The 26,070-nt window shown below is 46.0% G+C and overlaps 1 protein-coding gene across 6 annotated transcripts in view; it reads left to right on the top strand.

Annotated features, from left to right (window-relative positions):
- NTRK3 (neurotrophic receptor tyrosine kinase 3) overlaps positions 1-26,070 on the top strand; it is a 232,473-nt gene that overhangs the window by 108,244 nt on the left and 98,159 nt on the right. For all 6 annotated transcript variants that reach the window (XM_062583546.1, XM_062583549.1, XM_062583547.1 and 3 more), the window contains one exon: positions 24,005-24,193. In XM_062583546.1, the coding sequence (XP_062439530.1) occupies positions 24,005-24,193 (189 nt within the window). The remainder of the gene's footprint in view (positions 1-24,004; positions 24,194-26,070) is intronic.

Below are 26,070 nucleotides of genomic sequence, written 5' to 3'. Positions count from 1 at the left end.
CCCTGCCCTGCGCTTGGGCCCAGGGCCGACCATCCCCCCAGGGTTCCCCCAGCCCCGCTGCCTCCCCACACCATCTCCGTCCTAGCTGCCCGGTCCCACAGCGGGGTATCTTTGCATGGGGTCGGATGCACGTTTTCTTTGAGGCTGGTCAGTGCTGAGCACTGTGAAAACATGAGCTGCTCTCAGGGGCTCACAGAGGCAAGCTGCAAAGCTGGAGGGGTGCAGTGAGATTGGAGTTGCATGTATGTTTGCGCATCAGTGGTCAGACTCATCAGCCTGCCGGGCGCTGTTGATGTGTTCATGTTGGCATGGCCAATTTGCAGGTGGCTGGTGGGCAGCGAGGGGGAAGGATCGAAGGTGAAGGTGATGTGGTGAGAATGAGCAGGGCGAGCTACTGAGCTTCCTTTCAGGCCTGGACAAAATCCCCATGCAAAAGGCTGCAATCCTGATAGCAGTGTGGACTGTGGGCTTGATTTTGCACAGCCAGAGCTCTCCTGCCTTGCTTCCCTCCAGCCAGAGCTCGCCTACAGCACTTGCTGCTGATCTAGTGAAGAGTATTTCTGTGGCTTTGTCCAAGTTCCCTTTAATTTGACCTCAGACTCCTGCTCTTCTGGGACAGGCTATCTGCTTAGCAGATAGCTCATCATTCCAAACCATCTGGTTGTTTTGTAACGCTAATAGCAGTGGAGCTTTTATTTTTATTTATTTTTTTTCTTTCCTGGGCATCTATTCCCAAAGGCCTTCAGATGCTTTAAAAAAAGATAAGTAAGAACGTAAGTTATGATGAGAAAAGGCATGCAGCCAAATGAATCCCCAAATAGGAGCGAAAGCTTTCCCCCATTTTTCCTACATGCAGTAAACCAATGTACACCTCTGGGAATCTTAGCATTTAAAGAGAAAGAGCATATTCTTGGCCATTGTTTCCGAACAATGTTTTGTGGCTGGAAACGCGGATCGAGTATGCACCAGCTAAGATCTAGCAAATTTATTGTCTTGGTGACCTCAGCTACATGGCTAGAGGAACAGTATTTTGCACCCAACAGCAAAGCTTTTTTTTGTTGTTTTGTAGCTGTGCAGTGTATGTCATCCTTTTTAAATGTGACCTCGACTAATGAATTTAGCTGAATTCGAACTGCCAAGTGGAAAAAAATAAGAAAGATGATATGTGGATAGAGGCATAGGCAATGATTTATTTCTGTGTTGACTGACAGTACAGGCAGCTCTTGGAGAAGCTCTTGGACTGTTTACAGGCTCTGCTGCGATAGCCTTGTGCAGCCCTGCCATAAGCATTGCTGTGCTCCCCTTGTGTAATACTACGGTCATGAGATTTAAATCAGTCTTTAGATCTGCTGCTTTGCATTGTCCCTGCTGGAAACAAATTATTCTGGCTGATAAGGGAGATTGAACTGTACACGGAGAATATGTTGTTCTCGTATACATGACATTAAGTGCAACCCTGAAAGATTACCAAGGTACAGTGAATGCAGGCTGGAGCATGCTGCACTGGTAATGTCTAAGTTGAAGTCACTTGGACCAGAGCTGGTACTTTCTCCAATGTCACTGCCTGCAAGTAAAATTTCCTTTCGGTTGTGTGGGCTGCGTTATAGGTGATGTATGACAAATTGGAGCTGTGCTCTGCTGATTTAACACAGCCATGCATAAGTTTGCAGAACAGCAGTGTTCCCTTTAGTCCAGTATCCCAGCTCCTGAATTGCTGGAACAGATATAGCAGTCCATGTTGGCTGTTTCTCAAATTGTGTGATGAGGTTCCTGCTTTGTCAGTGTGAGTTGAGAAAGAGATGGAGTCTTTCTGGTAGCACGCAGTTGTCAGCTGTAGTCCTTATCTGTGAGAGTCAGCAACACCGGAGCTGTATGTTGCTGAAGTTCCTAGCCAGAGAAGTCCCATGTTCAAACAAATACAGCAGGGGGGAGTTAGGAGACTGAATTTGTGCCCCTATCTCTGTGGCTGTCCTTGGCAAGGCATCAAATCATCCTGTCCATCTTGACATCCATCTGTAGTGGAGGTAGTTGGCACCTACAATCCTTGCAAAGTTTCTTGGTTCCTGGGCACTGAAGATGCTAATATGAGAAGTGATTTGTTTTTATGTTTGATATCTGAAGAAACTTCCTTTTAAGTGTCAAAGGCAGGATCCTGCATTTGTGATTTTTGTAGGTTAATCACACTTCATTAGGCAACAGATTCCCTTTATTTGTCTTTTAATCTCTTCTATAAATGCTTTACTACCAAATGATCTCTAATTCCTACAAGGATGAGGGAAAGTAAATTGGAGTCTTTGATCTCCTTTGCTCAACCTTCTCTATCCTTGTGATTTTTTTTTTTAAGACCATATTTCCTTGGCCACAAAAAAAAAAGTAAATATAAAAGGAAGAAGGGGAAAAAATGACCTTTTTTAAAAAAAAAAAAAAAGAAAAAGTTTTGAAAGGAGTGCATACATCAGCAGCAGTATTGCATCAAAGAGCCACACATTGCTTCTGGAGAGATAAGAGATGGCATGCAAGGTCCCTTCTATTCCATTTGCAGAAGCCGCAGAGACTATTTTCTCCTGACTCCTATGGTGCCCACTGTGTGTCAGGCTGAAAGGGGAAATACACGTGAGGCAGCCATTTGTATATGGGTGAATATGGAATTACAGGTTGTGCCTTTGGACATACCACTTTCCAAGAGTCTGGAGCCTCTTCAGACTCCATTTGACACTTGACATCACACCAACAAAAGCAGTGTGTCATATCTTGAATTAAAAGCAGGTTGCTGAGCCCTTCATGGCTGCAGGACTGTCTGGCTCAGTCCAAGCATCCTAGGACAGGGCTCAATCTCCTGGGGCTGTTAAGGGGTTGATGCTCCCTCCCATTCATCACTCCCAGAGGGTGACAGAGTAGCTCTGGGGTCACATCTTTGGACCTTGTCCTGTGGGTTCTTCTAGACTTGGCACACGTATTCGGGTGTTGCTGTGTGAAGAGCATCACTGGGTTTCAAGCTGCTTAGAAAGAAATCTTAAGGAGCAAGCTCCTTAGGAAGGAGAAAGCTTGAAGCCTAGACAAAGGCAATTACAGATGGGAAGTTCCCCAGCAGGGCACCTGGGCTGTGAGTATCATGTGAATCAGAGGAAATTAACTTCTGAAAAGACAAAAATGGAAAACTTTGGATTTTCCATCTTTATCATGAGAAATCCGGCCAGGAGGAGCTGGAATATGGCTTGGTGGAGCAGAGCTGGCATACCCTTTAGATTTCCTAAGCAGCTTGGACACCAGAGCAAGAGAGCAAGATGAAAGCTAGATTTGCAAGGAAAGTGGTAAGTCTGGGTGAGAGGGGGGAAATAACAGTCTGAAAAGGATACATGAATTTTCTACTCATGCAAGGGATCTAAGTATGCACATAAATTGAAAGGATGAAATTAGAATTTTAAAATGACACTGCTCTCAAAAAAAAAAAAAAAAAAAAAAAAAAAGATATTTTAGTGCCAAAGAAAATTTCTCATTTTGTAGGGTGATCAAGGGGTGAACGTACAATCCTTTCAGGACTGTGTTGTATGAGAATCTCACAGGCACACAAACCCTCCCACCATTCATCTCCCTCAAGAAACTTAAACTCTGTAAAGATGACTTAGCATGTGAAGGATGTGGTAGGAATGGAGCCTAATCAGATCGTTACTGCATCAAGGAAGGAATATAATTTCCAATCTACAATCCACTACCTCTTTCATCATCATCTTTATTTCTAAAAACACATGCATGCGTAAATGTGTGTACACACATATATATATTTTTCTTGCTGACCATGCAGCAAGTGAAAGACCTTAACCTACCAAAGGACAGGTCAATCAAACTTTATTGGATGTAACTGCAAAAACAGAAAATCCTGCCACATTACCTGAGGACTTTGGCAATGTATCCCAGGTCCTGCAGGCTCTGTTACCCAAAACCTCCAGCCAGAAGCACTGAAGGTACAGTCTGGTGATGGCACAATCCTTTGGTCAGGTTGATGCCCTGGGGAAACTCCTGGCTGCATTGACAGGAATCTTGAGCACTTGGAGAGCATCTTTATTTATGCTAGACTGTGTGTGTAAAGCCTTTGGTAGGTGTGTTAGGCCTCCCATTCTTCATCCCCTTTGAATTATTGCTTCCTAACAAGGTTAGTTGTGTCCTAAGTCTATCCCAGAGGGACACTTATTTATTGGAGGCTCTTAGTCCACAGATATCAGTTCTTTTCCCCATTACCAAGGCATGTGGAGTTGTTTGTTTTGCTCTAGTCTTGCAGGTAATCACTGCATGATTTCATCAGTTACCTTGCAAAGCATTTTAGTTACAATACCATACTAACCCTGTAAATAGAAACTAATAACTGCATGTGCAGCTAGGCAACACAGTATAGTGTCATTTGTAGCCTAGGAGGAACAATTTAAACATGATACATGCAATCTGGCAGCAAACAGTTGGGTGCTGCAATTGCTAATTTTAGGGGAGACACTGTTATTCCCTACAATGACTCAAGAAAATAAGTTTTGCTTATGATGTTGGAGAAGCTCTACAGGGGTGTGAACCTTCAGTGGAACCTTTTTTTAGAAGTCCACAGTCAGAAAAGAGCTCAAAACTATCAGCTATTGTGCGCTTAAATGTGGAATGGGAGGACCAAGGTTGTATGAACCATTGACAGTAGCAAGCCAGTGTTGGAGACTGATCCAAAATACTTGTTTGGAATAGCCTCGTTTAGTTACAGTGCAAATTCTGGGGTAGAAATAGTAGCCTTCTATGCACAGGTATGGCAAAGGGGAGCCGAAGTCTTGCTCTGCCGCAGCATGAGTTCCCGGGGTGTAGGCAGCCTTGGGCTGTCACACCACAGAGCCTCTTCGGTGGAAGCCTGTGTGCAGACCGGCGTTCAGGTTCATGCGTCATGAGGTAACTGTGATGAAGGGAACAACCTCAATACTACAAATGCAGGTCTCTGTGTTTTAAGGCAGCTGTGAGATAAGGACATTTGGGTTTTGCTTACATATTCCCGGAGGGCAGGAATAAGAGGCTGGAGTGAGGAGATCCTGCTGGGCAGCTCAGGAGCAGTCTGCCTCCACAGAGCTGTCTCAGCAACATTGCCATGCCCTGTTTGAAATGCTAAATTATTCTTCTTTGCTGTTGTGTGATTGTTTTATGTGCCTTTCTCAGCAAAATCAATCAAAAAGAATTGATAATTTATAAGCTCTTATTTGCCTTTTTCACTCATCAAGGGGAAAAAAACCCAAAAGGATAAAGTAGAAGGCAAATGCCATAGGTAAGGGAGTTTGGGGGATATGGAGCTGAGCACCATCTCCCTTGTCTTTGAGGCCTCTCTGCTGTTGGGTCCTCAAGGATCTGCTCTTGCTGCTCGGTCACTGGGTGAGGTTATGAAGTGCAAAACAGCATGTTTGCAGGACAAAATGAGGGATGCTCAACCTTGAGAGGCACTGAGTGCAGTCATCCTCAGCCAAGTTACCTTGGTGTGACCGAGAGCAGAGTATTAGCAGGTCTGTGCATTTCTGTGTGTACAGAAAGCCACAGAGGGAAAGAGATTCGATTAGACAGGTAGAAAGATAAAGCTGGGTCAGCTGCCATCCTGGGTTACACTGAAAAAGAGATACCCTGTGGCAGCATATTCCACGTTTCTCCTAAACTTGAACCCTGCCTGAGCTCACCTGCTGTCACGCGCACCCACATAGGAGCAGGAGCGCCTGCTAGCATGCAGGGCTTCTGCTGGCCACTACTGCCTAGCGAGCACACGTCTCATATCTGCCCCCACCACACACACACACACTGACTGCACCAGAGTCTCCCTGAATCACAGTGGAGGCACTGGAGAAAGGAACCCTCTCCCCTGGGAACTGTCCTACTTTGAGAATTTAGGGGGAAAAAAGAGCACCATTGTGTTAAAATAGAGCCTAATGTTATAACTTTAAAGAAAGATAAATGCATAAAGAGATACTCTGTGTAGATAAGTAAGTGCTGTAGATAAATACTTAGATACTGTAGATAATTGTGTAGATAGGTGGCTACATAGACTAGTAATGATATTGGGATGCTTTTGAAGGACAGGAGAGATGCATATTAGTTATATTGCCCTGTTCCTGCTCTGAACTGTTGCCCTCTTCACTGATGCTCTTGCTAGAGCAGTCATTTGCATGACAAGCTGCTCCTGCTTTTTCTCAGGAAGGCTTGATTTCTAGTTTCTGTACTTCTCTACAGCTTTCCAAGCATTGCATCTCCAGTTTGGAGAGCAGCCTTGCAAGAGATGATTTAAGAAAGCCGTACGACTTCGTTTATGAGCTTTGAGCAAACAGTAGTTCTGCCCCTACATGCTCCTAATCCAGCGAGACCAGGGAAGCTGAGCTCCAAGAGAAACCAGCCTCAGTGACTGCTTATGCCCCTCCAGTCTTCACATACTCATTGGAAGCTACGGCATCTGTTGTGTTGCCTCCTCTGCCTGGCGGGGTTTCATGTTTTAGCGGATGGTCTGGAAATGCAAAACAAAGTCTCGAAGTGGACTGTTGATACCCTTCCTTTGTAGGGTGTTCAGAATTTGTTTGATTAAAATAAATAGTCCTAGATGTTTCAAGTCAATCTTTGGAGAATTTGGCTGCAAAGGTCCACAGAACTGGCTAGAAGTACTTTTGCCTCAGTTTTCAGCTCTTAGGCTTCTACTCATAACGTGCAGAGAAGCACTGTAGTTACATAAAGGGAGGGATGTGAGATTTGTTTGGATTCCTAGAAAGATTCAGATTTTCAGCTTGGCTCTGGAAATGACAAAAGCTGGTGTGGCTGGTATTTCTTCAGAGCAGTTCTACCTTTTTTTTTTCCCTATCTATCTGAAAAATTCTTACTTAATCTACCCTGACTTCCTGATATAACCAATGCTATCTGGTGTACCCCACTTTACTCTATCCTTGGGCATTAAAGGGTGGTGAATAGAATAGCTGATATGGTTCAAAGCCCATGGTGGGTTGAATGATTCTGGAGGTTACTGTTAGCATATAAATGCCTTTTTAACCTTTTTGTTATTTCTTCTGGTTGTAGTTTAGCCAGTGATCTAACTCAGCAAAGGATTTTATTATGTATCAGTCTCTTCTTGTGCAAGAAACTTGCTACTTTCAGTCACTGATGCCTACTTTAAAGGAAAGAAAGCAAGTTTATGTTACTGTTTTACTAACCAACTGCTTATTAGCAGAGAAGAGTCAAGACCTGCCCAGGCTGTAGAAAACAGACTCTGCTCCCGCGTTTAAATTTGTGGCCATTTGTAAGTAAAGGGTGAAAAAATACCCCAGATTCCCCCTTCTAAGCCTTACTGTAAGTGGCTCCTGCCAGACACTCTTTGGTTCACAGCACTACTACAGACTGTATGGGAAGCTTTGTTTAAATATAGTAATGTAGTACGACTCCCCTGCCTGCTGGAGGATCAGTCCATTCCTGGCTGCATGATGGAACATGTTAAAACAGCTTGTTCTTGCTGCTGTTAAGCAGCACATGCTAGGTATCCTTCTGTATCACCCTTAAGAGAAGTAAATTTGGGCTGGACAGCAATAACATATCCTCTGGTGAATGTTCTTCTCAGCTACAGGAGAAAACATGGGGCTGATAAATTAGGGAATTATTGGAAGATGAGATTATAGTGCCCTGAGATTGGCAACGACTAGTGGAAATCCATTGGGATCTACCTTTTCATTTACCACGTTCTTTGGTCATCTTCGTCAGAAAATGTTTTTTAAGAGCTCAGTGCATCTGAGAATATGGCCTTGGGACGTTCTGCCTTCCTCTTGCAGAAACTTACCCGCCTTTCTATCCCAGCCTTCTCCCACCTCTTGTTGTGCCGTGACTGCGAGTGAAGGGAGCAGCTCCTTGGACCGAGCAACTAATGGGGCTGCAGATTGATAGTTCCTGGTTGCAAAAACACTTGTCACGAGCTTGACAGGCTGCTCAAGGTTGCCTCTGTTGCAGGATGGAGGTGGAGGGAGGGTGCCAGCGAGCTGCGTACTCGCGCTTTATGGTCCTCCTAGTGGGACTGGTAGGCGGCCTGGCATAGCAACTGCTCAGGGCATTTACTAAGAGATTTATGAGTTTGTAATTTTCAGAGACCCTGGAGCAAAAGTGTCTTTAATTAAATTTTGATTCCCCACACTTCCCCCCTCCCCTGCCTTCCCCCTCCCTACTCTCCTCCCTGCCTGTGGATTGTTTACCGAGACCCAGTAATGCTTTCTGAGAACAGGTAGGAGTCTTTGAACACAGCCAGGAGGAGCAGAGGATTGCAAAGCAAACAAACAGATGGCAGCTATGATAAAGCATCACCCGGCTGGCTCTGCCGAGCTCAGAGAGGGCTCTGCGATGCAGTTCAAAGGTCCCACAGTAGGAGCTTCCTGCCTCTCTCTGCTCCGGACATGGACTTGGCGAGGCATCCCAGTGGCTGATGGCCAAGCCACTCCTGTGCTCTCATCTTCCTGGTGCTTGGATCCTGGCATTGCTTGTGGCTACATGGAGAATGTGGGTGTTGGGGACGAGACAGCCTTATGTTGCTCTGTGTTGCCCTGCTGTGGCTTATATGCATGTGTAGCCATCCGTCCTTTAGTGGAGGTTGCCTCCAGAGGGGAAAAGCACAAAACTAAAGTAAAACAGGGGGTAGAAGTGGGGTGTTGTTATTTTATTTTTCTTTAAAAGGAAGTTCTAGAAGAATAAGTTAAAAAAAAATTGGCCTGAACTTTGTGTTACTTCGTCAAGGGAATACTGTTAAGGCCCAGAGGGGGTGGTACTTGGGCCACCATGTTGCCTATAGCCATTCCCTGGGACTTTCCCTTCCATTAGTCTTATTTCTTAATCCTCCTCCAGCCAGTGAGTTGGTAGCACAGCATCGCTGCCCAGCCGTGCAATGTCAGCCCTGTGAATAGATTTCTATCAGCCCACTCAGCCCTAAAGAGCTGCAGTTAAAAGGCTCTGGAGACATAATTGTGTCTGCGTAACAGCAGTGATGATTTCCTTGAGAGGTAGGATGAAAAGTGGCTCCGTTCCACTATGACTTCTGCAGTGACTTGATAGCTGCTTCTAGAAAGCTGTTTGGTTGTGGTCCAGGTGCCTCAGCTACTGCAGCTCTCTGCTGCCTCACTCTCTCTGCCTGAAGCACCCTGTGCTGCCCTCCAGCCACACACTTGTGCTGCCTATGTATGAGCCCTATCCCGTTCCCTCTCGTGGCTCTCCAGCCATAGGGTGATGCTGGTGCTGTGGGTGCCGCTAGGCACATGAATTTGTAAGTGGACTCGCTTACTGCCACAGCCAGGGGCTGCTCCTAGGCAGTTTTGCAGCCTGAAGTGGGCTTTGGGCAAGGAGCACTTGGCTTGAAGCTCAGCAGACAAAGGGTGCTCTCAGCCAGAAAGCTGGTAAGCTTGTGCAAGCTTTCTCTTGTTATTATTTTATTCCCTTCCCCCTGCCCCAGCTTCTCCTTGCTGTGCTGTGGATGAGGATGCTGTTTACTCGCTCTTTTCTGCTCCCTCTGATGGTGCAGCTGGAGGAGTTGTGTTCAGATCTGGCTTTCCAGCCTGGATGAGTTGTGTTTCTTGTCATGAGCTACAGACCCATCAGGCAAGAGATATGTTTGGGGGGAATGGGGTGTGGGGTAAGGAAACAGCACTCAGTGCTTTGCTTGTGCATAACAACAGATGCTCTCCTTAGTGTCCCCATAATTAGTCATGAAGGTAAATGCTGAACGCCCCGTCTCTCTGTGCCCTCCTGGCTTGCAAGCTAACAAGAGGCACGTTCCCTCCCACCAGCCTTCACTAGACTGATGAAGTAGCTTGGGGGCAGGATGTAGAATATGTGTACAGAGACAGGGATTTGGCTGGGGATCTCTTATCCTCACACACTTTAAACGTTGGCAGCTGAGGTTGCCAAAGTTACCAGTTGTCTTTTCTGAGGTGGAGCTAGACCACAGATCAGCAAGGAGACTCTGAAGAACCTGCCTTAATGTCCCTTTTAGGAGGCCATTGCTTGGGCCAGCCACACAGTGGGTGACTATTTTGATGCCCAACCTCTTACTTCCTTTAAAGGGTCCCTTTCAGCTGGATTTCCCCTTGTTTTCTCCTATCTCCTGGCAATCCGAAGATGTTTGTTTATATTCTGTGGCCTCCAGGGCTGGCATGTTCAGATGCCTCCTGTCTCGTGTGGAATTTCATATGGCTTCTCCCTGCTGCCCACTGCAGCTCACCCATCTGATCTACTCCCACCCTTCAGTTGTTGTCCACAGCTCCTCTGTCTGCATGGTTTCTTTGCTGGTATCTTCTAGCCAGAGGCCTCCTCTCAGTCTTTTTCTTGCACTACTGCCACAAGGAGCTTTCTTGCAGGTGAATACTTCACATCTCTCTCTGCTTTAAAGCTCATCCCTCGCTTTCTCTGGTAAGTACCATTGAGTACCTGCAAATTATCTAAATCTGTATAGCAGCATCTGTTTGTGCCAGCACTGCAGTTCGCTCCTGAAGTTATAAAGGATGGAAGTGGCACTGGAAGGACCAGTAACTCCTTTGTGGGAGATGGGAGATTAGATGTGTTCTGCTCCTTGCCCCTACCCTCCACGCTCTCTTTGGTACCCCCTGCCACTGCCTGTTTGGTTCTAGACTGGATTCAATAGATGTTGCATTTTTGCAAACGAGGCTGTTTGATTTAAATGATGGTTTATGGTCTTGCTGCATAAAGATTATTGTCTGGAAAGCCTTTCCTGTTGAGGACAGGCTTTGGTCTCAGGCTGCCAAGGTGGCAAGATGCAGGCTGTTTCTAGCCGGGTGTTGGAGAGCAGGAAAACGCTGGAAGGTGCAATACAAGCTCACTGCCTGGGTTATGCTAGAGCTGCCGCTGTGGGACTGCAAACTGAGCAACACAGTGGCAGACGTTGCATTTGCCAGTGCCTGTATTTAAATGCAAGTGATGTTCCCTACTGACCTCTGATGGCAGCGACGTACATGCCTGTAGCTCACTGTTAAGGAGAGGAGCATGCTATACTATTTAGAAAGTTAAATTTCCCTAGGCCTTGGAGGAATTAATCATTTTATATGCTGGGCTCTTGCCTTATGACTGATCTATCTGAATTACAGATTAACTGGCAGCATGGGGACAGAGGAAGCCATTTCAATGAATAGCGCTCTAATTTATTAAAGGGGCTGTTTAGGCTGGTGGATTAGCAAGTTCTTGGAGTAGGAAGTTTTCTCTCCCCTCTCGTCATCTCCCAGCCTTTTCTTCCCACTGTGTTTTATCTCCCTGTCGATGGGGCCCCTCTCCAAAATCGATGAGGGTACTGACAAGGCAGGCAGAAACCCCCGAGTTGGAGATTCTCTTTGCAAACGAGCTGTCAGCTCCCAGAAACCTATAATTTCTGAGCCGTTCTCTAGGGGACATTTCTGTTATTTTTAAGCAAAACCATCACCTTTCTGACCAAGGAACATAAATTTTGGAGTAAGGCATGACATTCTGGAAAACACCAGTGTATTGATGCTGCAGTTGATACTAGTCAAGCCAAATAACATCTTTTATCAGTAAGTTTTGCATCAAGACTGTCAAGGGCTTCCCTCCCACCACCATAGTCCAAACAGCCTCTGGGAAACCTACAAAACCTCATTTCTTTTGTGATTTTTTTTCCCTCATTAGCAAATGTTGATCCTCATGCTTCCAGCGAAGCTCAACACTCTTAATCCTGCTCTTCCTCCCGGCGTTTGCGAGCGGCAGCGGTGCCGCGGAGCTGGGGAGCCGGCAGGGGGAGCGCGCAGGGCTGCAGGCGCCCGGCTCTCCTTCCCTCCTCAATTTGTGAGCAGGAGTGAAAAGGGATTTGTTTGTTTGTGGATATTTCTATTGTGGAGTTTATATTCGAGAAGAGTCTTGTAAATACAAGGGCAGGTTCAGGATATAAACAATTACACAACTTAAACACATTTTGTTTCTGTAAGAAACGCACTATTTATCTTTGGAAGGAATAAATCTGAGAGACCGATATTGCTGCCTGAGATCATCTTAAGGAGGTCTTTAGAGGAAGGAAAAAAAAATAAGTTGGGCTTTCTGAAAGAGGCAGAAACTTTAAATTTTTATTGACCTTGCACATGAATGAAACAAGCCAACCTGGTTGGCAGGGCTGCATTTTATTATTTTTTGACCATGTAAGGAGTTATTGGTTGATCTGAAGGTAAACAGCATGGGTCTGATTTTTTAAAAAAGTTTTTGCCTACAGATTTGCACCCTGACTGCCAGTCGCTTGGGTGCTGGCAGGGACCGTGCGCGTGAGGCATCAGCTGGAGGCAAATTTAGTCCATTGCCATGTGCAGCCTCGGTGGCTGTTTTGATGTTTTTGTAAAAATTCCATTTAAAATTAAAAAGGTCAAATACTGACCACCCCCCCAAAAAAACTACATTTATATGAAAAATTATGAGCACTATTAATTACTACATGAGAACCAGATGGTGGAACTGACCGGTTTAGTTTCATGGTCCAAGCAGGATCTTTTTTTTTTTTTTTTTTTTTTTTTACCAGAAAAAAGAAAAAGAAAACACCAAAAAACAAGAAGAAAAAAACAAAGCAAAGAAAGATAAAACATATGTTGTGCCATGGACTTTAGAGTCTGAACATTCCTTCAAACTGAAACCTCGGTGTAATGCAGAGCAAGGCATTTATTTATTTTTTAATACGTGATTTTTTATCTTGACAGAATATTAAACCAAAATAGGGAGGCCTGAAAATTAATGTCGCGTAATGACAGCAAAATCCCTCAGCCTCTCCAGAGCCTCATAAAGTGGATGCTTTGGAGAGGGACTGCGGAGATCCCTAGGCTCCAAGGGTCTCCAGTTACCATGGGAGAAAACAAACCTTCTACGCGGAGGGGCATCCAGGCTCCTAGGAGAGCGCGCTGGTGTCAGCGTTTAGCGATGTGGCTCAAAGATAGCCGTGTCAGGGTAATCGATCTTGAGTCTTTGCCTTTCCTGTCAGGACTGCCTGTCTCCTTACCCATAATCCCTATCACTTTGATAGTCCGTCAGGAATATGGGAATTGGCCCAGTTTTACATCCATCCAATAACATTATGAAATTGGTAGTGACACTTCCATTGGCACTAATTTCAGTAAGAGATCGGAGCCAGAGGACAAGTGGTTTGCTTTCATGGCAGTTAAGCTTTCCAAGTAGATCATGCTGGCCCAGGATTGATCCCAGTGTGGCCTGGACAGGTGAAGGGATGTGGCAGGAGAGTGGCTCGCTCCCGGTGACGCGGGAAGGGAAGGAGGCTGCCTGGTGAATGATGGTGAAGGACCCTCATGAGAAACACTTGCACTCCTTCTCAGCTTGCAATGGCCCCGCCAGCAGTGAGCTGGTTAGAAACCATGTCCCCAAAAGCTTTAACCCGACCGATAGCCACAGTGTTGATGGTGACGCTACAGCTTTGTGAGCTACGTATGTGTGTTCTTTGCCCAGCTAAATTGCAGAATAAGACCAAGAGGTAGCTTAAAACACCTTTATGTTGTTATCCGTATTGCAGCTTTTCAGCCAAGCCATATTTGTTTCCAGTCCGAAGTGGAGGAGAGCATCGGCTGATCCTTAAACTCAGCTGAGCTGGACTTTAGAGAAGACAGCCCCTTGACACCTTGCCAGGCAGCCCCTTCTCCAGCCTCACACTTCGTATGCGTGGTCATGAGAGCAAGGACTCAGCTAAAATGTTTATCAGTTTGTCACAGTCTCACTCCACGGTGGCTGGGGGCCAGGAAAGAGGATAAAAGCCTTAGGCTAATGATAAATTGAAAACCCAGAGAGGAAATGTGTGTGCTCAGCGCTGAGCAGGCAGCCCCCCTCCTGGGCTTGGGCACTCGCTTCGTGTCACCCGCTCTGTGCTTGCTTTGCGTCCCAAGAGAGCTGCTGGTGCCAGAGGGGAGCCAGAAAGTGACCTGCCAGCAGGGACGTGGGAGCCCTGGGGCATACAGGGATGTGTTCCTGGGGGAATGGGGAAAAGCATGCGCCTGCTTCTTCCTCATGCATATCCCATGTTGGTGGGAGCACTCCCACGTAGCTTCATGCAATGCAAGTACACCCAGACATATGTTAGCCACAGCCAGTAACCATCCCCTTAGGAAGGAGTGCAAGCAGGTGAGCATGTCTTAGGACATGGTAACATGCTCCAGGGCATAGCAAGTGTGTGGTGGTACCAACTCTTTCACAGGCGAGGCAGCTTACTTCAGGAGACCTCTCTGCATTTCCCTTATTGAAGAAGGGAAGTGCTGCATTTCAAATCTGAAGATCTCGATACCTTTCGTTGGAGCTGCGAGGAAGTGACATCTGTCTGTGCACGCGGGAAGGTTTAGGGGTGAGGAGGTGCTGAGGCCCTCCTGTAGACAAGTGCACTAGCTGAAGGAAACACTGCAGTACGTAAAGCGCATCTTACAAACAGAAGAGATTAGAAAGCTGATATGATGTTATTCCGATTGATTTTGCTGTTGTATTTATACCTGAAGGTAAAGAGCAGACATAGTGGAAATCAATCGGCCTGCGTGCTCTCCCCAGTCCCTCTGCAGAGCCGTTTGAATGAAATGCTTATATCATTTTTATGGTGTGTCTGTGATAGGGATGAGTGAGCCAAGAGATTAATAGACACTGCTGAGGCCTTTACCCAGCCACTGCCCGTCTCTTGTGTCGTAAAGTGTGCGCCGCTTTGGAGTTCAAGGTGTCCTCGAGGTGAAAGCTCGGTGACTTTGTCTTAAAAAGTAAGAGGCAAATTTTCAGTCAGGAGAAAGGAGGAAAAAATGATAGACGGGCAGTAAGCTGAGGATCCGGGGCAGGCAGGACCATGCCAAGCTCTGGAGCTAGGGGCTGGAGCTCTGGGAGCTAGTAGAGTGGGGATGCTGGAGACCTGGACATGGAGGTGATGAAAGGCAATGAGCTTCCAGCTTCTGGATAAAACCTACCCTGTGGTGAGCAATGGAAATGGGACTGCAGCCTCATGTGGGGCAGGGCAGGAGGCTCAGTTCCGGTAACATTTGGTGGTTTGGTTCATGTGGCACTCATAGAGACGGGGTGTGCAAGGGAGAGGCAGCTTCTGTTTCATGCTATTCAGTGGTTTCAGATCTGAATGGTTCAGCAAAGCCCTGTCTCTTTGGGCACCCTAGGATGCTTGGCTAGCTAAAGTAGGACACTGGAAGCCTTGTTCTGATGTCTTATTGCATGCCTAATATCAGCTGCACTGCAGCAGTCCATCCTCTTTCTGCTCTACCAGCCCCTTCTGAGTCTAGATCTTGGTGTTGGGTTTCAACTCTGGGCAAAAGGGATTTGGTAGAGCCACAAAAGGACTTTGGCCATACATGGATGTCATGTCTCTTGCTCCTCAAGTCTTATCAGGGCGCTGGGGATGGCTACTACAGGCTCCCAGCATCTGCTCTGTGGCTGTGGACTGAGCCCGAAGTGTAGAAATCACTGCCACTGACTATAGAATGGACTTCTCCCCGTTCCATTCTCCTCTTGCTGGCAGGTCAGCCTCTTTTACTGAGAAAAGCGTATTTGTCTTACTACTTACTGTACTGGAAGGTGCTATTGCTGGCTTGGACTCTGTCATGCCAAGATGCAATCTCAGGAGGTTTCCTTCTAGTGATTGATGTGTGAGACAGAAGGATCACAACTGGCTTGTCACGGCCCACAGTGAGCATGCAGGTCTGGTAGTCACAAAAATCGGCTTGTGAGCTGTAAACATAGGAAGTAGGATAGGGGAAATGATGGCAGGTGAGTGGAGAAGGTAACAGAGTGCTGCTGTGCATACTGGCACGGGTATCGCCAGGTGAAATACTCTAGCCCTTCAGCTGCAATCATACGTTTTGCTTCTTCTCCTGTTACTGGGCCATCAACTAGCTGTGTCACTCCATCTCAGTGGTGAAAGCATCTTGTCATTGGTAAGTGAAGCGACTTCCCGGTATCTTTTTCCTATTTAGCAAGAGAAGATTTTAGCTTAGTCAATATCTGAAGTGCTGTGAGATCCTTTGATTGAAGGATCCAAAGTATTCTCCTGGTTAGCCCCAGCATATGTTTACAGTCCTTTTACTAGCGACATGCTTTCTGATTTGAAGACCTGTGGTGTAGCTGGGCTGGGAGCTTTGAGCACAGACATAATTCCTGCTGTACCTTCTTCCCAACGGTGGTTGGAGTTGCTTTCAGCATGGCTCTGGCTTGTCAGATACCTCCCTTTTTAATTATCAGATTGTCTTGTCATTTTTACTGCAAGCATTTTCTTGTGCTTGTTCTGCTGGATTTATGTATTTGTGCCATCATATGCACTGACTTCATGTTTTATATGATTTGATCTTAATGTTTCCATTCTCGAGTGTGATTGCTCATAGGATTCATGTCTAAGCTCCATAAATAAACCTGAGAGAGAGGGGGGAAAAAGGACAAGGGTGAATTGGGAGAGATTTAGGGATCCCCCACCTCCTGATGGGGCTGGAGCAGTGTGGGCCAGGAAATTGTCTGCTGTCTCAGCCCTCCTTTCTCCCCAGGAGTGCATGAAAACATCAGAGAAGGAAATGTCAGTTCTTAAGGAGGGAGATGGGCTTTAGTAAATGGCAAGGTTTTGGTGGCACACTTTCATCTTGAAAGATCCTAAAATGCTTTAGGGATCATGAACATAGGAATCACCCACTGACAACATATCTGGCAGCCCTTTGTATGATAAGGTATCTGCAATTTCTAACAGGCTGGGGAATGGCAGCAGGTGGGGGAAGAGCCTTGTGTTGAAGCGGCAGCAGATACCGCAAGCGGGAGGAGCACAGCACAGAGGGGCTGCTGGCCTGGTGCTGGCTCCTCTTCAGCCTGAAGAAGTGCAGTGGGATCTTGAGTGCCTCGAGGTGATCAGGGCTCTGGGCTCATTATCTCATTCAGGAGAGGGGAAAATTGATTGCTATTTGGCAATTTCCGCCTAGCTTCACTGCTAGAGGGGCTGGAAGCTGCACAAGGGTAGGATTTGAAGGAGATCATTTGGAGAGCTCGGATGTGTAATTGTGGAGCACTTGTCTCTCTCCAAAGCTCAGAGCTGTAAACTTATATGTGCCATTTCTCCAGAAGGTTAAAGGGAAGGCTCCCTGAGAGAGGTACTGCCCTGTGCACCGTCATGCTGGGGCATGGCAAGGGGAAGACCAGGTCTGAGGATTTGTACCTTTGCAAGCTCTGCAATGAGCCAGGGCATGTCTGCAGCCAAGGTACAGCGGGGTTTCAGCAGAAGTAGTGCTGTGTGGGCTGTTCTCTGCAAAGATGATCATCCAATTTCTGTAGTCCAGTTTCCAATTTCTCGTGTGATCTCTGTGGCTTGCATGACTACAAGGCTTGCAAATGAATTGGAGTGAAATTTGGGAAGGAGGATAGGGCATTTGGTTGCAATCCCTGGAGAGCTGCTGTGGCAGATGTGTGCTTGTTGAAGAACATGGCATGAGCAGCCTAAGAGGACACAGGGCTCGCCATGAAGAGTCTGGGGAGCTGCAGACAGGACCTGAACTTCATGGATGTGGGAAAGGTTGTTTCAGATTGGTTCAGATGATGGCAACAAGCACAGAGAAAGAGCTGGATTTGCAGGGATCTGAAGTGAAACTGCTGCGTTCTGTACAAGTTGGAGATCTGCAATGCCTTTCGAACTCTGGCGTGGCCATTGCTCAGGGAAAGAGATGCCATGTGACAAACAATCCAGCAGTCGCAATCAGCAGCCCTGGCGACGAGAAGAAGTGGCTGATTCCCTTTGCAGGGGGGCAGCGGGACGTGGTGGAGCCCACGGCAGTCTGGCTCCGAACAAGTCCTTGCCTCGCAGGCACCAAGCACTTGGTTGGCTCCATGCCCACATCTGCCAATAAAAATTAAGAAATTGATTTCCTTTTTTTTTTTTGCCTGACAGGACAAGACTCTTTTTATGAGACAGTAAATGCAATCTCGCTCTGAGCATGGCTAGATTTTTAATTGTATTTGTTGTGCTTTCACTTATTCTCTTTTATGAGTTTCAGTTCCCTCCTTTGCTGGTGCAGAGATCTGCCCTGGGGGATTGTTTGATTTTGGTTTGAGCAAAAGGTTGGATTTTTTTAACACTTTTTTTTTTTTTTTTTGGTTTTACTGATAAGCTAAGGTTGGGGCTAGTTTTCTGTCTGCGGTTATAAATAAATGCATATGTGCATATGTATAACTGAATTGTAAAGCAAGACTGAGAGATTCTGTTTTGGAATTATCCACTTGCCAGCCAGTGATACAGCCCTTTGAAGAACAGAATTTAAGATTAAGATCAGTGAAATATGGAGGTGCCAACAGAGTTTTGAAGTCAGATGGGGAGGGGTTTTTGAAATATATTGGAGTTTAATGAGGTCTGCTTCAGTACTTGCTGTACAATGCATGGTGACCCAGTTTACTGGAAGAGTTTTTTTTCCCTAGTTATGGGTCATATGCAGTTGCTAATTAAGTAGGTTAATTATATGGCTGCTTTATATTACACAGTCAAATGTGGATGGCACAGTTATCTCTTGCAGTGATCATTTTTGATCAAAAATTATGTTCTGAACAACAGCGCCTGCAGGCCTGGGTAGAGGGGAACAGGAATTGCCCTGCAGCCTGAGCACTCACTTCCTCTCTGTCTGCTTAAGCAGCTCTGTTTTCTTACTGAGCATGTGGCTTGGTGCATGGATGGAGTCGTCCTGTCTGAAAGGGCATAAAGAGATTATGGCCCCATCCTGGGTATTGTGCTGTCCTGTTCCCGTGGCCAGCTGCGGGCTGCACCAAGCCAAAGAGACAAGAGCATTCAGCCTGAGAAAGTCAAAGCTGACAACAGGATCTTGACACACAATTCCTGCAGAGAAATAGGCATCCAGGATGCCTAGGAGGCTGCCTAAGGTCCATCTGCAGTGTAGTCTGTTCCTGTGTTGACCAGGTAGGCTGGGACTGGAAGGCAAGTACTTGGAATTTCTTCAAAAGCATCAAAAAGGAAAAACTACTCCTTGCTGAAGGTTATTTGTTTGTAGGTGAAAAGTGCTACAGCTTGGGGAGCTCTGAGCAGCCTCAGGCCCTTATAACCAAATTGTCCTTGAAAGAAGTTTCTTTAACCTCTCCCCATCCCACTCCAGCAGCTCTCAGGCCTCTGGAGCATCCCTAGGCTATCTGTTCTAGTGTTTAACCATCCGTGCTGCTAGACATTAGGGAAAACATTCAAACCTTAATCTCCCTTAGTGCAGTTTAAACCTATTATTTCTTGTTTTATCCCCAGTGGACATGGAAAACAGCTGTAATGTTTCTCTTCACAGTAACCTGTTACATATTTGAAGACTACTATCACATGGCTCTTCAATATTTTCCTCAATGCAAAGCATATTTTTTTTCATTTTTTTCTTTAGAGGTCATATTTTCTACTTCTTCAATCCTTTTTGCTGTTTTGGAGAGGTTACTGTTAATAGAAAGCTGGAGTTTTTGCTGTTCTTCACCTGTATGCCTTGGAGCATTCATTATGTTATGGATGTGTATGAAGTGACCATTATCTTCTCAAATCTATGGTTATTTATAAAGTATCCTATATTCCTGAGCCTGTGTTTTATCAGAAAATACAGCTCTTAGCCTTAGTAAATAATTTACCACTATGATATAATGATGCAAACAGGGCCTCCCCAAGCTATTTATTATTATTTGTTTCATTTTTAAGTAACAAATGTCCATGTAACACTGAATGCAGCAGGCACTTTACAGACATGAGTTAAAATGTGTATCTTATCTGATAGAGCTTCCAGATAAAGAAGGAAAGAACAAAAGCACCAAGCCAAACTCAAAATTAGCCATAGGCAAAACTAAGGAATAGAGAATGATTTTCTAAAAAGCAGAACTTTCAGGGCACGGAAAGAAAATAGCCCAGACAGGAGGCTGGAGGAGACATAAGGGAAGAGATGAAGCTGGGAACAGTGATGCCCGAGTGGGGCATGTTCCTTAAGAAAAAGGAGTTGGATGCAGATGCGGAGCGTGGAAGAGAAGAGAGACGATTTGAGTTCTTTGTAACATCTCCGCAAGAGCTGCATTTTCAGGCTGCCTAACTGCTCTTTGGATAACGGCGGATTCATTCAGTTCCTGATGTTGTGGTCACTGCAGTTAACTCTCCCGCCGGGACTGCAGACGAGCATGTAACTGCGATTGGGGTACGTGCTGTGCAGGACCAGGGCACAGGGAGGGCCTGCCAGGCTAACTGAAGTCATGGGACAGCCCTGGTGGCTCTGCTGACCTTTCCTGGCAGTCGTGTGGCCCCATCCCACTGATGAGGCTGCTCAGGACCCAAGCTCCTCCCCAGCCCAGGTTCCCTCATCCTCTGCCCTGGCTCTCTGCCGGTTCTTGCTGCCTGGTGCCCATGAGACGTGGCAGAGCCCATGATACTTTTGATTCTCAGAACATATACAGGCTCTTTAAAATATTAACAAATAAACTCTATAGTTAATGCTCACAGTATGTTTGCCGTAGTGCAGGTTGATTTATCCACAGAAACATCTGCTGCATCCCTGTTTAGACTTTTAATTTCAGAGGAACTTCAAAATAATTTACATTCTTTTAAAAGTTTATAGAGTAGTATATCAGGAGTTAGCCTAGACTACCCTAGACTATTACTCTGCATTTTTATGGTACAAAACTGGGTTCATTCCTATGTCCCTCTGCCCATTCATCTGTCAAGTGGAAGATGAATCTAAATCTTAAGATCTGTATTCTTTTATTTTTTTTTTTAATTCAATTTTTTTCCTTTATCTTTACCTGGAAGATCCACTGCTGAAGCCAGCTAGAATTCTTCCAAATAAAGCCATTCATCAGCATTATACATCATAAACTCAACCTCTTTACCTACTTAGCAGCAAAAGATGTATGATATTGCCAAAAGAGATTAAAGGGGTTGAAGGGTAGGTAGCTGCTTTATTTCCAGAAGTTGCTGATGACAGTACCTATTTTGAGAGTCAGAGCGATAGTCAAACCTATAAAAGTGATCAGTGGCTACTTCATATCAATAATACTTTTAGAATTTGTCTTTCAGGCTTGTGCAGCCAGTCCAATACTTGCCTCAGTCTCAGAGGGGCAACAGAGTGGTTGCAGCCTTTGGAGGGGGGGCTGGGTACTTGTGAAACTGAAGTTTAGATGGCAATTTCCATGCAAACAAAAAGACCCAGAGTTTGATCTCCTTCACTCTCACCTTTTTTTTTTTTTTTCTTTTTTTTTCCTGCAGCTCAGTTCTTAGCAGAAGAGTTTTTAAATATTATCTCTAGTATCGTGCACTGCGATACCCTAAGACATGTGTACCCAGCAGGATCCGTGCCAGCCTAGCATACATCCCATGGGTGGCCATAAAATCAAACATCTCCCTTTAGTACTAACATTGCAGGCTATGTCCTCTTCACCCCTCATCAGGAAGATGTGAATTCTGCCCTCAGAGCAGAGGACAGCATAGATGACCTCTTTCGCTAGAGAGGCCTTTCATATCAGGCTGCCCTGTTGGACATGCCGTGATCTTTCTTTGAGGCAATATCTTTGCTGCTTAGGAAAAGCAATAAGCTTTCAATAGCCTCTCCCACAGCTCCACAGCAGGGGAGATCGTTATGATCTCTCTTCATATAAATTATACGAGTCTATATCCAGCTGATATTTTTATGACATGCTTTGTGACCTGCACCTTGAAATGGAGAGGTCACTCCTTCCCGCTGCGGTCAGGCTGTCCATCAGCGCAGAATATGGCGGAAGAGAGGCGCACACACCGTGCAAAACCCAGGCCATCTGTTTTGCATGCAAAGAATTGACATGAAAGAACAAAAATCATTCAAACCAAAATTGCCTGTTTACTTTTTGTATTTGGAGAAACGCAATGTATGTAGTCCCAGCAGAAGCATCTTGCGGCAAGAGCTGAATTTTGCCTTTGTATCTCAAAAGCGGGAAGTCTGGGAGGAACTTAAAAAAAAAAAAAAAAGCAAGAACCTACCAGAAGGAATTCACAATAACGGCAGAGACTTTTCTTTTTCTTGTAACTAAAACACCTGTCATGGCTGCCAGGAGTCTGCTAATTACACAATAACTTTATTATATCCCACTTGGAAGAACAAACAATACTTGAAGTCTCAAAAATGAATAGCCTTTAGATGAGATTAATGCAGGCAGAATGACTGCACGGAGCCTGTATTCTCCATGTCCTCTCAGAGGCTCTGGAGAATAAAATGACTTAAAGACTCCCCTCTTTGTTGCTAGCACTACATAATAAGGTAATTGTGCAATTAGAAATAGATTACTGATGGGAGAGAGGCATTTTCTATGCAACACAGGTAAAAGACAGACCTCTCTGAATAGGCTCGAATCTCAATGCAGCATCTCTGCTTATCTTTGCTTGATCTGCTGGTAGCCCCAGGCAGCTTCTGGAAAGGAGAAAGGGAAGATCTCTAGTTGACCATGCTTTTCTTCCCATCTGAACATGCTGTGTTGCGTTTGATTCGGCCACCAAAAGGAGGTCCCCTTGGAAAGTTGCAGTGTGAGCCACTTGTTCCTTGGCTCCTTGTGATCCTGTGTTTATGCAGCATGCGTTGAAAGGTTTCACCTTGTGATGGAGGCGTTTATATAGAGCTGCTGCGGGCTGGCAGCTGGGACCTCTGGGATATGTGAGAATAGATGGAAGTGGGGAATTGTATAAATCTCTGATGTCCCCTGGGGTTTCCAGCCCTGGCAACTGATAGCAAAGGCTGAAGTTAGAGGTTCTAAAAATAAAGCAAAGCATATTTCTAAAATTGGGATATAGCTGAATATTATAAGATAACTCTGCAATTGGGATGCAAGCCTTTCTTCTCGGGTATAGTTGCTCTTTCCTTCATGACTTTGTTTTACCTTCAGGAACAAGCCTGTTCATCTTTAGGGAAAGATTAGAGTGGCGGCGCTCTTAGTGCATTCATCTGGGTGCTAGGAGCCACGGTTTAGGTAGGCAGTTGCAGGAACCAGAATAGTGGTTCGGGTCACCGTCTGCATGAGGCAGATCAGTGTATGTGCATTCAGTGCTGCTACGAAGCATGACTTCATCCTTGTGGTCTGTGTTTTGGTCTGCTCCACAGAAGGAGGCGAGGGTGTGTATATGAGGGCTGAGGAGCTCAGGGGAGCATGTGGACAAGTCCTAGAGGGGCAGCATTTGGCTAAGCTGGTTGTGAATGCTGAGGTGCTTTGGGGGCAGGAAGCTTTTTTGCACCCATGGCTGGGGAGGTGGCTGCAGGGGGCCAGCAGCCACTTCATTTCTATCAGAGCAGCAGTCATTAGTGCTTTGTGTAGGGGGACGATGTAGAAGGAGAACTGAGACCTCTCCACTGGGTCCATCACCTTGATGGAGTGGCAGGATCAATAATGCAGCCCAGTGAGCTAGCAGCAGATGGGGAATTGGGAATTAAGAAGTACTTGAGATGGCAGCAGACAAATTAGAGAGGATGAGGAGGAGGGAATGTCCTGGGTTTGTCATAGTTCAGCCTTAAAGCCTGTGGTGCTGACTTCTCTGTAGCTTGCTGGGGGCTCTCTTCCTGCTGGCCTTGGGAGTCCCTGATTCCCCTCAACATTGGAGAGGGGGATACTAGCAAGATGCTGAGCTCATCCCTGGGGAAACTCCCTCTGAGCTCCTGTTCTGGTGAGAGCAGCAAGACAGTTATTGGGAGGCAGAGACACTAGGGAGCTATGGCTGATCCCCGGTACTTTCATCTCAGGATGCTGACTAATTTGTCTTGATGCCTCCTTGCCTGTCTGTTGGTGCTCTGAGCTTTTTGGGGCAGGGAGGAAAGCGTAGAAATGCTGCCATTTGTGGTGGTGGTGGTAGTGGGGAGGTAACATGAGCTGACTGAGATCTGTTCCAGTATTTCTCACCTTGTCCAGGGGATGGTAATAATCTGTTCCTGGCCTATAAATGCAACAATCAGCACTACACAGTCAGCAGGGCTCATGGGCCTCCTTTCCCCCTGGTTATATGTGACAGATTTGTGTGTGATATTTCTAGGTCCTGTGGCAGTGATCAGCGGAGAGGAGGATTCAGCCAGCCCCCTCCACCACATCAACCACGGCATTACGACGCCCTCATCCCTGGATGCTGGTCCAGACACGGTGGTGATCGGCATGACCCGTATTCCTGTCATCGAGAACCCTCAGTACTTCCGACAAGGTCACAACTGCCACAAACCAGACACGTGTAAGTGCCCGATTCAGCCGGATGCCCCTGTGAGGGCCAGGAGGAGGGTCAGGGACATGGGGGGAAGGAGGGCAAGAAGGTTGAGGTTGAAGAAGAGGAAGAGTAAGAAGAGAAGGAGGCTTTTGAGGAGAGTGGGTCTTAGTATGGTCCAGAAACCAAAGTGAATCTCAGGTCTCAGAAATCACAACATACATACACATGCTTCTGAAGGAGCCCTTCCACTCTCACATTCACCTCCTTTCACCCTCCCTGTACCACTCACCAATCACCTTCTCCCCTTGCCTGAAAATGCCATTTGAAACAGGGCTCTGCCTTGCCTGCTTTGAGCACCACGTCAGAGGCATGAGCAAGAACTTGTGTGGAAGCACAGGGTATTCAAGTGACCTGCTGCATGTGGGAGGAAAGGACATGCCTCCCCTTCCTCCTACAGCAGTTTCCCAGCCATGTAGCAGCAGAACTTTTTACTTGGCTTCCCTGTGGTGCAAAGACAAGCTCAGGACACATGTTCATAGATGGGGCAGGTGCACGGAGATAAAGAACAGAAGGTTTAGATGCTGGATGTCTTATATTCATGGGTCTTTGCAAAGCTTGCAGTTTCCCTATATAAATCTGGGTTGTGAAGTCAGCCCATTAGAATAGCAGGTGGTGATAACCTGACTCTATCTCTCTTTAGCTCTCCTAAATTCTCAGCATAAAAGAAAAGTGCTGGGTAAAAGGATGCATTCTTTTAAGTCCCTCACTACTTCCCATGACTGCTCTGGGGCGTGATCCTCCCCAAGGTGGGCGCTCATAGTCAGTAGTTGAGTTCTCCCTTGCCTTTTACTAAATCTAAGAAGCAAACTGAGCAATACAGAAAGTTCAGATAATATTCCTCCTGTTATTGTTCATCTTTCGGGTATTTCTTGGTTCTACACAGAACTGGATCCAATAAAAAGGTTGGAAAGAAAGATGTTGTACTGTCTCTGTGGGCCAGGCAGAAGCAGGGGGTAGTGCACTGAAGTCTGCTTTCAGCTCTCCACTTTGCTTTTGCTGACTCATGAGGCTAAGGAAACATAATTCAGTATCTGGAACAGAAGCTCTGGTGGGAGGCCAATCTCCTAACCTGCAGAAATTCATGCAGTGTTAAACATTAGGCAGAAAGTTGCTTCTCTGTGGCTACAGCTCTCCCGGGAGAGCCGCAGCCACCAGCCCTGCTGCAGTATTGCTAGGGCAGCCCACCATGCGCCCTCCCAGGTGCCACAAGCAAAGCCAGGAGCCAAGCCTCGTGTCCCGGGTTGTTGATCATTGTGCTTCAACTGGCCAGAGCAATGGGGCGTATCCAATTAATGCGCCTAGCTTTCCCTTTGATTTTTATTTTAATGTAATTATTTTGATCTGTTTGTAGAGAGAGAGAGGAGGGGATGGATTAGGCAGGAGCTAGTAAAGCTGAAAGTAGCATGGGGTTGGTTTTTGCTGTTATTTATATTTTACATTTCTTATAGGCTTCTCATCTCAAAGTGATTTACAGACTCTGATGACTTTTTTTTTTGTCCTTTTTTTCCACCTTCCATACTCTCTCAGATCTCTTTAATCTCTGCGCCGACTATTTTGATATGCTAGTGCTATTGCAGTTACGCAGTAGTAGTGGTTCAAACTCAGAGGGTTAAGTTTTGCTCTGAGCGTTTGCCCTGTGGGGCTTGTCAAATTTAGTAGGGTTGCAGAGAAAGTAGCTCGCAGCAGGATTTGGCCTCAAAGTTTCATGGGGCTAATTGATTAGAATCTGAAAAGCTAAATGCACAGCAGAAGCGCTTGGCAGTGGCATCTGGAGCTGTTTCTCCTGTGGAACGTGCCACAGGGGGAAAGTATAACACTACCAGTAAGTATGGACACTTTGAAAT

This window comes from Rhea pennata, chromosome 10, assembly GCF_028389875.1.
Source record: "Rhea pennata isolate bPtePen1 chromosome 10, bPtePen1.pri, whole genome shotgun sequence".
Classification (NCBI taxonomy): domain Eukaryota; kingdom Metazoa; phylum Chordata; class Aves; order Rheiformes; family Rheidae; genus Rhea; species Rhea pennata.
Note: the sequence above shows the minus strand (reverse complement) of the source record. Positions and strands in the feature narration are given on the sequence as shown.